At 37.9% G+C, this 13579-nt stretch overlaps 1 protein-coding gene across 19 annotated transcripts in view; it reads right to left on the bottom strand.

Moving 5' to 3' along the window:
* The window catches only part of tcf12 (transcription factor 12), a 288087-nt gene that overhangs the window by 75732 nt on the left and 198776 nt on the right, over positions 1-13579 (bottom strand). For 17 of the 19 annotated variants that reach the window (XM_041174657.1, XM_041174662.1, XM_041174659.1 and 14 more), the window contains 3 exons: positions 9389-9494; positions 8831-8970; positions 27-168 (listed from right to left, as the gene is read on the bottom strand). In XM_041174657.1, coding sequence (XP_041030591.1) covers positions 27-168; positions 8831-8970; positions 9389-9494 — 388 coding nt within the window. The remainder of the gene's footprint in view (positions 1-26; positions 169-8830; positions 8971-9388; positions 9495-13579) is intronic. The other 2 variants (XM_041174667.1, XM_041174671.1) reach the window with 1 other exon arrangement.

Here is a 13579-nt window from a genome sequence, read left to right as displayed (position 1 = left end):
GGAAATTAATGTTTCTTATAACATACCCAAAAGATTTTCTGATCCATTGACTGGTGGTGTGTGTGATGCTGCAACATACGGGGAGCTGGTACTCCCTCGATGGAAGCTAGACATTGGGGGAAGACTGGGATTGATGTCTGTAGGTGAAACTGAATGTGGTGGATAGTTCTATAAAAATAAAAAACACCAAATAACAACCCTGGATAAGTCAAATAATTACAGAAGAACCTGCTTAACATCGATCCGTAATTGGCACAAAAAGCTCATGTTCGGCTGCGCTAAATCTCAACAGGACTGCTTGTTACATATAAGCAGAATATGTTGGCTAAGAACCTTTTTCATAGAAGGTATCTGATTACATGATAAATAGTCAAAGCATGTTCAAGACACTGAATGAAAATAAAACTGAACTGCATCATTCACTTCGCAAAATTGGCAGATCTTGATTTACATTCAATCAGTAAGCCAATACACTGCAATATATTAAATTGAATAAGTTATTGTAATACAGTTAGGAGTAATATAGTGAACGGAATGCTTTTGTGATAGTTAGGCACATGGAAAGCTACATGACCACAATTATTTGTCAATCAGTACAACTCAAGATGAGCAGACACAGGAGCAATGTATTGGAACATAAAATAATGCTGAACTGAATTTAAAACACAATTTCTATATGTTTCACACTGTAGTCTGTTAATCACAGGATGAAGATGATGGGGGTGTGCTAACTGATCAGAATAGATATTTTAGAACAATACAGAAAAGCAATCCAGCAGTCCAACACCACGATGATGCTGAAGTGTTGCAGGATGTGAATTAATCCCCAAATAATGGAAGGTCACAATAAGTGTTATCGGAGATGTATTCACCCGAGCGAGATAATGTGCATGTGACAGAAGGTGACATAGTGATCATAGGAGATTTTAATTTTCATATAGGCTCAGCAAACCAAAATAGTGTGGAGATGAGTTCATGAAATATATGCAAGAGAGTTTTCTTGATTGGTGTTTCCAGGAACCAACTAGGGAACAGTCTATTTTAGATCTAATGTTGTGTGATGGAAAATGTTTAATTAATAATTTTGTAGTAAAGTAGCATCTAGGAAATTGTGGATCATATGATCAAATTTTATATTAAGGCAAAACTAGGTTCGTAAATCTGAACAAAGGAATCTATTTAGATATGAAGGGCAAGTTGACTAAAGAAAATTGGTAAACTAGATTAATAGAAGCAATGGTAGATATGCAAACATTTAAATAATTAACTAATAATTAGAAACAAATGTACATTCCCTTAAAGAATAAAAAGACCCTTTGGGAAAAGTGGCCCAACTGGGGTTAACAAGAGAAGTTAAAGAGTGAGTGTTAAGTTAAAGGAAGAGGTTTATAATGTTGCCACAAAAAGAGCAGTAAGCCTGAGGAATGGGCAAGTTTTAGAAACTCACAAACGATAAATTGACAAAGCAAAAGGAGAACATGAGACTAAACGAGCAAGAGAACAAAAAGACTGGCTAATCATAATAATTACAAAATAAATATGATTTCCCGAGAGACAGAGACAGGTGAAATTACAATGGTGAATAAGGAAATTAAACAAATATTTTGTATCTGTCTTCATGGAAGACTCAAAAAAAAGCAATCCAGAAATAGTAGTGAAGCAAGGGCTGAATGAAGATGAGGAAATTAGGTATGTTATCAGTAAGGAAATAGTGGAGAAATTAACAAGGTTTAAGGTAAATAAATCCCCGGAACTGATGGCTTGCATCCTAGGGTTTTGAAAGAGATAGCTACAGAGATAGTGGATGCATTGGTGATGATCTACCAAAATAACCTTAATTCTAGAGCTGTCTACTTTCAATCTGCGGGGACTATGTAACGCCAGTATTCAAAAAAGGGAGAGAGAGAAAAAAAACAGGGAAACAGAGGGCATTTAGCCTGAGAACAGTTGTCAGGAAAACATAAGAATCTATATTAGGAACAGGGTAACATGCCAATTGGAAAATCATAATATGATTATGGCAGAGCCAAAATGGACTTATGAAAGGGAAATAGTATTTAACAAATTTCTTAAGAGTTTTCTGAGGATGTAACTAGTAAGATGTATAAGGAGACGTAGTGCTTTTGGGATTTCAAAAAGCATTCAGTTGGTGCCACACAAGAGGTTATTACACAAAATTAGGGCTCATGGGATCAGGAACAGTATATTAGCCTGGACTGAGGGTTTGACTGACAGGCAGAAAGCAGTTAGTAGAAACGCACAGGTCATTTTCAGGTTGGCAAGCAACTATCTCTGTAGCTACCTCTTTTAAAACCCTAGGATGCAGGCCATAGGTTCCAAAGGATTTGTTCACTAAGTCTCATTAATTTTTCGGGTACTGTTTCCTTACTAATAACATTCCTAATATTCCCAGTTTCATCAAACCCTGGCTTTAGCACTATCTCCAGACTGATTTTTTTTGGGTCTTCCATGAAGACAGATGCAAAATATCTGTTTAATTTCCTTATTCGCCATTGTAATTTCTCTTGTCTCCATCTCCAAGGAAACCATATTTACTTCGTAAAAGTTTCTATGATTAGCCAATCTGCTTTTATTCTGGACAATTCTGGCCTCCACCAGTTTCAATGACTTACACAAGGAGACCAAGTGAAATGGATCCAAGTTGTGCTGAACACACAAAGCTGGGTGTGAAAATAAGCTATGGGCAATATAGACAGGTTAAACGTGTAGACAAGAACACAGGAACAGGAGTAGGCTATTTAGACGCTCCAACCCTTGTTCCACCATTCAATGAGGTCATAGCTGATCTGTAATGATTCCAGGTGTCCACCTTTGCCCATATCCATTAATAACTTTAGATAACAAAAATCTATCAATCTCAGACTTAAACTTTACAATTATATAGAATTCGCTGTTTGCAGAACTTTCAAAATGCTGCCACACTTATCTTGTCAAAACAATTTCTAATTTCAGTCATGGAAGGTCTGGCTCTAATATTTAAGATTATCCCCTTTAGACTTCCAATCAGCAGAAATAGTTTCTCTCCATCGAACCCATTTCCCTAAATATCTTGAACACTTCATCTCTCCAAGGCTAACATATCCTTCAAGCATCATGCCTAGAAATTCATGGTACTCCAGTTGTGGTTTAACTAGGGCTTTGCATAGCAGAAGCATAACTTCTACCCCTTGCACTCTGGTACTCTCGAAAGAAAGGTCAGTATTCTGTTAACCTTTTTGATTACTTGCAGTATCTATTCATGGAATTTTAATGGTCAATGTACTTGGACCCCACCTCTCCGAGCCCAAGTCTCTCAACCATTTAGGAAGTATTTTATTCCTTCTTAGGCTCAAAACGGATGACCTTGGACTTGCCTACTTTGAAATCCATTTGCCAGTTTTGACCATTCACTTAATCCATCAACATTCTCATAAACAGAATTACCTGGAAAAAACTCAGCAGGTCTGGCAGCATCGGCGGAGAAGAAAAGAGTTGACGTTTCGAGTCCTCATGACTCTTCAACAGAACTAGGAGAGAAATGGAAAGCAAAAAGTTCTGTTGAAGGGTGATGAGGACTTGAAACGTCAACTCTTTTCTTCTCCGCCGATGCTGCCAGACCTGCTGAGTTTTTTCCAGGTAATTGTTTTTGTTTTGGATTTCCAGCATCCGCAGTTTTTTTGTTTTTAACATTGTCATAAAGTTTTGCTTCGACCTACAATGTAGATAATGTCTCCTAGCTTTGCATCATTGGCAAATTTGGATATGTGGCTATCATCTAAGTTACTAACAAATTCAATGAACTGTTGAGGCCTCAACACAAGAACATGACACATGGAATGCAATAAAGAGAAATGTGAATTCATCCACTTTGGAAGGAAAAATACAAAAGCAGAATATGTAATGAATTAGTCAAAGACTGAAAAATGATATATTCAGAGGGACCTGGATGTCACTGTACATGAACCATGCTAAGTTAACATGCAGCTACAGAAAATAATCAAGAAAACAAAAGGTTACATCATATTCCAATTCTTAATAAAGTCTTAAGATTTAAGAAGAATACTGCAATTTAAGATTTAAGAATACTGCAATTGTCAAGAGCTTTGGTGAGACCCACCTAGAGTACTGTGTACAGTTTTAGTCTCCTTAACCAAAGAGGTATATAACTGCCTCAAAGGTGCAACTAGACCAATTTCTGGGATAAGGGGAATATCCTATGAGGAGTAATTGTGCAGATGAGGCCTACAGTCCCTACATTTTAGAAGAATGAGAGGTAATCTCACTTAAAAATGAAAGTCTAAATGGGCTTAATAGGCTAGCATGGAGCATGTTACCCTCGCTGAGGGCTAAAATTAAAGGGACACAGTCTCAGAATGAAGGGTCAGCCACTTTAGGCCTGAGATGAGGAGAAATTTCTTCATTCCAAGGGTTGTGGATCTTTGAGTATCCAGAACCCTCGAGAGCAGAGATTTCTTGCCATTGTATTCAAGACAAACAAATTTTTGGATACTAAGGTATGCAGGAAAGTGACATCGAGGTACAAGATGAGACATGATCTTATTGAATGGCACAGCAGGCCTGAATAGCCTTCTCATGCTCCTATTTCTTACTTTGTTTTGTTTTTAAACCTTCAACACTAGTCTTTTCACCCCCAACTCCAGAGTGAAATATAAATGCCAGTTTTATATTTTATTTTTAAAACTTCCACAAAATCAAAAAGGATAAAGTATTTTCTTCAATTAGAAACTTCTAAATGAACAGGGAAAACATTGGCATCAAAATGGTATTAATATTTTCACTGCATGTACATATCAGAAATGGATTTCACCATTATAAAACACATTCAAGCATTTCATGCAATGGAATGTCTGATATTTAAGAGTCTTAGTGGCTTTGAAGAGCATAGTTTATAGGTCATTTATTTCATAATATTTAACAATCAAGCAACGTATAAGAGGATTAACTTCCAAAGACAGAAAATTTAGAATAATCCCATTGTCCAAAAGAGCAGCTCACAAAATGTGTAATTTGCTGATGTAATCACAACAAAATGCATAGTCGCATGTCAAAGTTTTAACTGTGATTAAATTAGCTCCCAGCAGTTCTTTTCCCAAATAACTAAAAAATAAGTTTGCCAAACACTTCTAATGAAGTCCAATTTCAAAATTGGATGCATCCTAGATAAATTTAGGTTACAACTTAGTTTATCTGACTCAACCTGTGCCAATCACATTAGGATTCTGAAACATCGAAGGATGAATGTATGCAGCCGTTCCATTTCTATATGTGATCTCTATTCTGAAATAGTTGCCAGAAATCACACTCCTTCAGGTAGTTAGCATTAAGGAAATATTGTTATTGCAGAATCATACATGGTTCTCACCATTTTTGCAGTTCTCCAGGATTGCTTTCATTCACAAACAGCCCAAGGAAACAAGATACAAACCACAGCTATTTATCTTTAGTATTATTCTGATAACCATTTGGTGTAACTTAAGTGATTCAAATAACCTCAAGCCAAGCCTCATCTTTAGAACAAAATCCACCTTTCTCAAACTTGACAATTAACACCTTATTTATAGATGCCTCACTCACATTTCAGTTAATTTAACAAGTTTTTGCTTAGAACAGGGCAGAATAGGTTTCCTTCCAGGTACTCTTCCCATTCTACTTATTACTGTCCCAGAACACAATTTAAATAAAGCATTGGACTCTCATCCTGGAATTCTGTGTTTACTCTCAACTCATGGAACTTCAGGAAAGAATTTGACATTCTTTTATTACACACTGCGCACTTCCAACATAACTACACTGCAGTTTACCCAAAGCTCTTCTGCCCTTAGGCTATAACCACATAGTTCCATTCATTCAATCTACATTGGCCATGGACCCCCAATGCCAGAGATTTAAAATCTTTGTCCTCATGTTCAAATGCCTTTATTGCCTCACCTCTCCTTTTGCTGCAACATCAATCAGCCTACAAGCCTCTCTCCCTCACCCCGCACCCCCTGGAACTCATCAGTCCTCCAACTCTATTCTTAGGCTTTTAATTCATTCTTGGATGTTAGCTTCACTGGCAAGGGTGGCACTTACTGCCCACCCCTAATTCCCCTCGAGAAGGTTCCGTGCGCATCCAGTTCTCTTCACCCCACAATTGGCAACCATGCATTCTGCCTAGGCCCTATTTTCTCAAATTTCCTCTCTGAACACCTCTGCTACTCCATCTATCTGCTTGACATATCGGAAAATTGCCCAGCTATGTTCAGTCTACAAAAAAGCAGGCCAAATCCAATCTGGCCAATTACTGTCCCCATCACCAAACTCTCAATCATCAGCGAAGTAATGGAAGGGGCCGTTAACAGTACTATCAAGCAGCACTTACTCAGCAACAGCCTACTCAGTTTGAATTCTGCCCGGGCTAATTGGCTCCAGACCACATTATAGCTTTGGTTCAAAAATGGACAAAAGATCCAAAATGAGATGAGTGCGACTGCCCTCGATATCAAGGCATTTGATCAACTGTGGCATCAAGGAGCCCTGGCAAAATTGAAGTAATTTGAACTGGGGGAAAATCTCCACTGGCTGGAATCACACCTTAGCACAAAGGAAGATGGCTCTGGTCTTGCAAGCAAATCCTCAACCTTAGGCTTCAATGCAGGAATTCCTCAGGGCAGTGTCTTGGGCCACCCATCTTAAACTGTTTCATCAATTCTGGTGATTGCTCAGTGTTCAGTACCATTCACAACTCCTCAGGTAATTAAGCAGTACCGATCTGCATGCAACAAGACCTGAACAACATTCAGGCTTGGGCTGATAAGTGGCATGTAATATTCAGGTCACCTAATGCCAGAAAATGACCATCTCCAACAAAAGTGTGTCTAACTACCTTCCTGATTTTCAATAACATGGCATTTTTCAAATCCCTCAGCATCAACATCCTGGGGGCTAGGAGTCACCACTAACCAGAAACTTAACTGGACCAGTCACAAATACTGTGGGTATAAGAATAGTCAGAGGCCGAGTATTCTGTGGCGAGTGACTCACTTCCTGACTCCTCGAAGACTTGCCACCATCTACAAAGCACACGCCAGGAGTTGATGAAAAATTCTCCACTTGCCTGGTTGGATGCAGCTCCAACAATGCAAACAGTTCCAACCATCCAGCTTGCTTGATTGGCACCCAATCCACCACCACTGGGCACTGTGGCTACAGAGTGTAGCATTTACAAGATGAAGTGAGAAACTTGCCAAGTACCTCCCAAACCTGAGGCTTCTGCCATCTAGGGCAACGGCAACAGGCACATGGAAACACATCACACCCAAGCTCCCCTCTAATTTGTGTACCATGCTCACTAGAAAATTGATCACTCTTGCTCCATTGTTGCCAGGTTAAAACCCTGGAACACCCTACCCTATAGCACTGTGCGGATACCTTCACCACCCAAACTGCAATAGTTCAAGGCGACACCTCATTATCATACCTTCTGAAGGACAATTAAGAACAAGCAATAAATGGCTACATACAATTAATGTTATAAAAAAAATCCTCCCGCTCTCCTTAAAACCTACCTCTGACAAACCATCCCTTCTAATATCTGTTTTTTTTGACCTGGTGACTATATTTGTCTTCTTACACCTTCATGAACATTAGGAGTAGGCCATTCAACCCTTGAACCTGTCCCAGCATTCAATTTCACAGCTGATCTATACCCTAAACTCCACTTACCCATCTTGGTTTCATATCTCATAATGCCTTTGTCAGACAGAAATGATCAATCTCAGCTTTGAAATTTTCAGTCAGCTATCTGCAACAGCTCTTATGGGGAGAGATAATTCCAGATTCCCAGTAATCTTTACATGAGGGAGTGCTTCCTGATTTCATACCTCAACAGCTTAGCTGTAATTTTAAGTTTATGCCTCTTGTTTTGGCTCACACAGGATAGGAAATGGTTCCATCTACCTCATCAAATCCTTTAATCTTAAACATGTTACCCAGGTACTACTTAATCTTCTACATTCAATAGAATACACTCTGGTTAACTTTTGCAACTCGTATTCATTTTTTGTATCCGTGCATTAGTTTTTAGCGACTCCTGCATAGAACTCAAAATCTGATCCTAGCAGTTAGTAGCTCCTCACCATTTTGAAAATACTCAACTATCTTTCTTAGATCCAAGTTGCATGACTTCCCATTCCTCACATCGAACTCCACTTGCCATAGTTTTGCTTATTCAGTTTATCTATTCAGTTAATCTATCAATGCCCCCTAGCAAGATGCTATGTACATCTACAGTATTCTGTACTATTTAGTGTCGTCAGCTAAGTCATTGATGAATACTGTGAAAAGCTGAGGCCTTGGTACAAATTGTTGGGAGATACGATTAGCTACATGTACCATTTGGAGTACATAGCTATCACCCCTACACTATTACCTACTTCTTAACCAGTTCCAAACAAATATAAATAGATTGCTCAAATTACATATGCTTTCATTTTTACTCAGTCTGTTGCATCAAATCTCATGAAACACCTTAGGATGTTTTTCTACATCAAAAAAAAGGGAAATGCAAGTTAGAATTGCATTTGTTCTACTGAATGCATGAGCAAGCAGCAGGAATTTTGTGTACTTCGCTCTACTGAAGTCCCATTGAATTAATTTTTGAACCATTATTGAAATGGGCAGACTAATCTCTTTGGTAATTTGAGAGATCAACACCCTCTACAACTCACCCCTGAAATGCTTCAGCAGATACCATAAATCTAACAAGCTTCTGACATTCTGTACAACATGTACCAAGAACAATTAATTGATTAACTCAATTTATTCTTACCAAGCGATCATGTGTATGCAGACTGCTATAGCTGCTAGATTGAGATACATGAGAGGAAGAGCTTCCCAACATCCCTCCATAACTTGACTGGTGCATCCCATTTGATGAATTCCAAAGATCAGAAGAATTGTGATTTCCATCTAATGGAAAAAAAGGGTTGTTTTATTAATGAAGTTTAACTGAGAAAATCCAAACATTTCTAATTGATATCTAATCCTGCTATTCACAGTTGAGAAAACACAACTTATTTTGTGCAATCAAGGCCTTCAATGACAACAGACCCATAAGCAACATAGTAATAATTCTTAACAGACCATGATCAATCTTTGGCAAGAAACAAATTCATTACAAATAGATGTGCAACTTGACAGCTGTTTTAATAAAACTTAAGTATCCAAATTTCAGCAAGATTAATTTATTTGGAAATAACCACTGCAGATTGCATAAAAGTAACCAGCATCATAAAAATCATATCCATCACAAATTTGTGTTATACAGCTCTAAGTACACTTTCCCCACAGGCTTTTTTTAAAGAATGGTTTAAGAACTGCAACTTGCCTTGCATAAAGAATGTACTGGCAAACATGCTGCTGGGTGCTTTGGGCGATGGGTAACTAGGAGACTCCCTGTTGAAATCATCTGAGCTTGGAGAAGGTGCATAAACCTGGAGAAGAAAGAAAAATTAAAACAAATTAATAAAATGCTGATTTTAAGTTTAAAATGTTTACAGGTTTCTGCTTCAAACATAGGCAGTTGAAGATCAGAACAAAAGTCAAAACAGATAATAAAGTGTTTCATTTATATAAATAGGGCAGACATAAAAGGTCAACTGTAAAAAGTAATGGTAGGTTTTACAAAATGTGGTGGTCTATGGTTCGATTAATTTAAACATATTATTTGCAGGTTAAATATTTCTCCACTTCTTGTCACAGAATACTCCCAACTGATTTAGCAAATAAATCAATTTCAGATAAAGGGAATTCTTGTATTCATGATACACAGGCAGATCAATGCGTTGCATAATGCTGTTTAAAAATCTTTTGGTGTGGTTAGATTACCAAAAGCAATCCATGCCCTGATTTTGCTGTGCGATCTTAAGTTTCAAGCAATCTTCCAAAGATCCTCACTTAATATGGCAGGGAAATAGCAATTGTTCCCCTTTGCTTCAAAATAAAGCTATGCACGAACGTTCTCAACTGGCTAGCAGCCAACTATCAGATCAAGTTTAAAAATATTGTGGAAACAGAAAACCAGCCCTCCCTATCAAATCCAAACTTCTAGCTACAAAATGCACAGATCTGGGGCAGAGCAGAAAAAAAATGAAGTATAATAGCACAACTCAATTCAGGTTTAGAAAATATCTCACTGTCATGTGTCACTTCAAATACATTAGCTTAAAACAGGTTTACTGGCTTCTGTCTTTGTAGCAGTAACAAACAGCATATGCTCAGGCTGTTGGTTAATCCATCACTGTCAACTGAAAACTGAAGAATAAAGGTAACTTCACTGAGAAGATGCACTTTGATCAATAGGAGAAAGCACTGTATATTTATGTTGCAAAATTTGAAATGTAATTTGTAGTGCATATACATTTTACATCAGAGATCATCTATAGGAGTGCTGCTGCATTTCCACTCCCACTTTTCAATTTTTATTTTAATGCCAAATTTACCAAATGAAATCATAATCAAACTCCTCATGCATTGCTGAAACAAGGTTTATGCATATCACGTAATCTTGGCTCTAATAACAGAAGTATGAATATTTTGTGAGCAGCATCTGTTTTTTCTACTTTCTTGCCTGTCTAAAATATGCATATCTCTTAGCTTTTACACACAGAAATAACTGCTCAGTTATGAAACACACTAGTGCCAGCCTTGATTCTGGGATCAAAGGCTTTGTGCACCAAACCATATTGATGTGGTCTCAATAATTTCATTAGCTCCAGATGGAGAGTCAATAGTTAGCCAATGCCACAGAAAGACCAAGTTTCTCAAAATTATAATCAGAACAGTCCACAAATTAGAAACAGATCCCTGGTGTCATCTGATCTCCTGCACCAATTCCTGTTTTTAAACAGGCAACTCGCGAGGTCATTTCACTATCGCTAAACAGAGAGCTAAAAACTAAAAAGGCAAGCTGTTTTATAAATATGGTTATTTAAAATTACAGATAAGTATGCCCCTGATTGCTCTGAGTTTATCAGTGAATAGTTAATCTGTGCAGATCAGAAAAAGCCCAGATTTAATGCTCAATATGCATTGAGTTGGATGTTCTCAGCTGGGGAGCTTCCAGTCAATACAACATAGGTTCCCAAACTGGGGTCCAGAGAGACTTTTCAAGGGGTCCATCGGATAATGTGAAATGCTCGTTAAAAGAAAGGAGACCAACTGCATTGGCAGTGCAGAGTGAGCTGGTTATCTCACCTGAGGGAGGGGGGCAGCAAGGATGGACTCCATCTCCGTATTTGAAAAGGTGCCCCCCAACCAAAAGGGTATGAATCACTGGATTACAGTTATCACGTGGGAAGTGGAAGCCTGATCACTATCCAGCTACTCATGGCAGCAGCCATGTTCACCAGGCTCGGCTGCAACGAATTTTTTGGTCACATAGCACGCTGACATTCTCAATCAAGGTTCACACATAAAGAATCACAAAGACACCAGATGACAATGAGTGCCTGTGAAAGTGCTTCAACAAAAATTCAGCTACTTCACTGAAGGAAAAGAATTGGCCTAGAAAACTGCAGGTAACAAAATTCAATTTAATTCCAGCTCAATAGGTGATCCTTCATCAGCAGTAATTATTCAAACATCATTATGAAACTAAAGTTGAGCAAAATTTTAATTCCTGAAACTCTTTGTAACACAAATCTTTAATTCATGGGTTTACAAACTAGAACAGATTGAACAAATGAGCTTGTCATTCTTTGACTAAGAACAATTTTCGACAGTATAGATCAGACCAGTATTGCACCTGATCCATCCATTCCCTTGCCGCTTTGATGTGCTGGTGGAAATGGACATAACCTTCACGCTGAAACATCAATAAAGCATATTGTAGACAACACGTCTGTCTGGCAAGGAACAGAGCTCAATAGAATCCTAGAGCAGCCCACAGGAGTTACAGCAAAAAGCCAATAAAACTCATCTCAGCTGACACACATGCTAACATCCCCACACCCTCCCCAAACAATTTCTGAAAGGAAAGCCAGATTAATCCAAAGGCAGAAGTGACCTTCATTTATTACTTAGAACAAACTCAAAGTCACAGAATAACTCTGAACTAAAGCAGTAATACCAGGATTCCATTGTTTTTAGTGGGAAGATTACATTTCAGTATTTATACCTTTCATATCAGCAATGCACAAACTGAACTACAATAATTTCAGTATGGATGAGAGTTATTTAACTGAGAAATACCTTCAAGAGCAGCTACAGTCAATGGAAATACTGACTCAGATATGATGTGAGTTTCTGCTACAAGTAACAATCAACTAATTGAAACCCAACTTAAGTTGAAAAAAGATCACAAAGGTCAATTATTATTTGAATCAAGCAGAAGCATCAGCTTTGCACTCATCTTGACTGCGTATGTTGAAATATGCACTTAATTATAACATATTCCCTAAGCAAAATGGCCACGCTTTAATAAAACCTTTAAATACCAAACCAGAAATTGCAAAACTCCCATGGTGGGAAGACATTACTTAATATCAATGCGTAAATATTGAAATCCCACTACTGGTCCCTTACAAATTTTAAACTGAAGGGGTGAGGCATAGCGTTGGAAGAAATGAAAGAGAACAATGTCATTGATAAAATGATTTACCACAGGATTTGGAGGATAATTTAATACCTGGATTTTCTCTCTACAATTTTTAACATGGGATGAAAATATTCAAGAAAGGCACTCTGGCCCATAATTCCCAAGATTTGACTAATTAGCTTTGAAAAAGAAAAATCAGTAAGAATAAATGCCAAATATTAAGCCAAGAAATGGGTCAACCCACTTTAGAAGAGAAGCAGTTATTCCATTTTATGCACCTCCTGCTTGTTGATCGGGAAAACAACATGGATCACAGAAGCCTGAGATCAGTCCCTAATTCAAGTACCCATACAGATGATGCAAAAACGTAATAAAACAAGGGCAGTACATAACGTGTGCTATTAAATTTACTTTGGTAATTCCTTGTTTTAGGATATTATAGTCTTCAGGTGTTCCTTTTAAAATAGATGGGACTTTCCCTTTATCTTTGAGTTTTTCTAACAAGTGTAAAAACAATAAATTTCAGTGCCTCTTATGTACCACATTTATGCAGACAAGAACAATTTACAGTTACATAGTTTTTTAAATACACAATGTCCCAAAATGCTTCACAGGAGCATTACCAAACAAAATCTGGCACCAAGTCACAAACAGGTATCAGGGAAACAGATCAAATTATTTGTCAATGAGGTAGTTTTTTAAGGAATCATGATTCAGTTAGCACTTTCACTTTTGCACCAGAAGGGTACAAATCCCACTCCAGGACTTGGGCACAAAAATCAAGGTTGACACGCCAGTGTAAAACTGAGGGAGTACTGCAATGCAGATGGTGTCATCTTTCAGGTAAGATGTTAAACCAAGGCTCCATCACTGCCCTCTCGGGTGAACATAAAAGATACCTTGGCACTATTGTGGCCGGGGGGGTTACCCCCCTTTTAATATTAATCCCTCAAATCAATATGACAAAAAAAATTACCTGTT

Source organism: Carcharodon carcharias, chromosome 26 (assembly GCF_017639515.1).
Source record: "Carcharodon carcharias isolate sCarCar2 chromosome 26, sCarCar2.pri, whole genome shotgun sequence".
Taxonomy (NCBI): Eukaryota; Metazoa; Chordata; class Chondrichthyes; order Lamniformes; family Lamnidae; genus Carcharodon; species Carcharodon carcharias.
The sequence above is the reverse complement of the archived record's forward strand: the minus strand, read 5'-3'. Positions and strand labels throughout refer to the sequence as shown.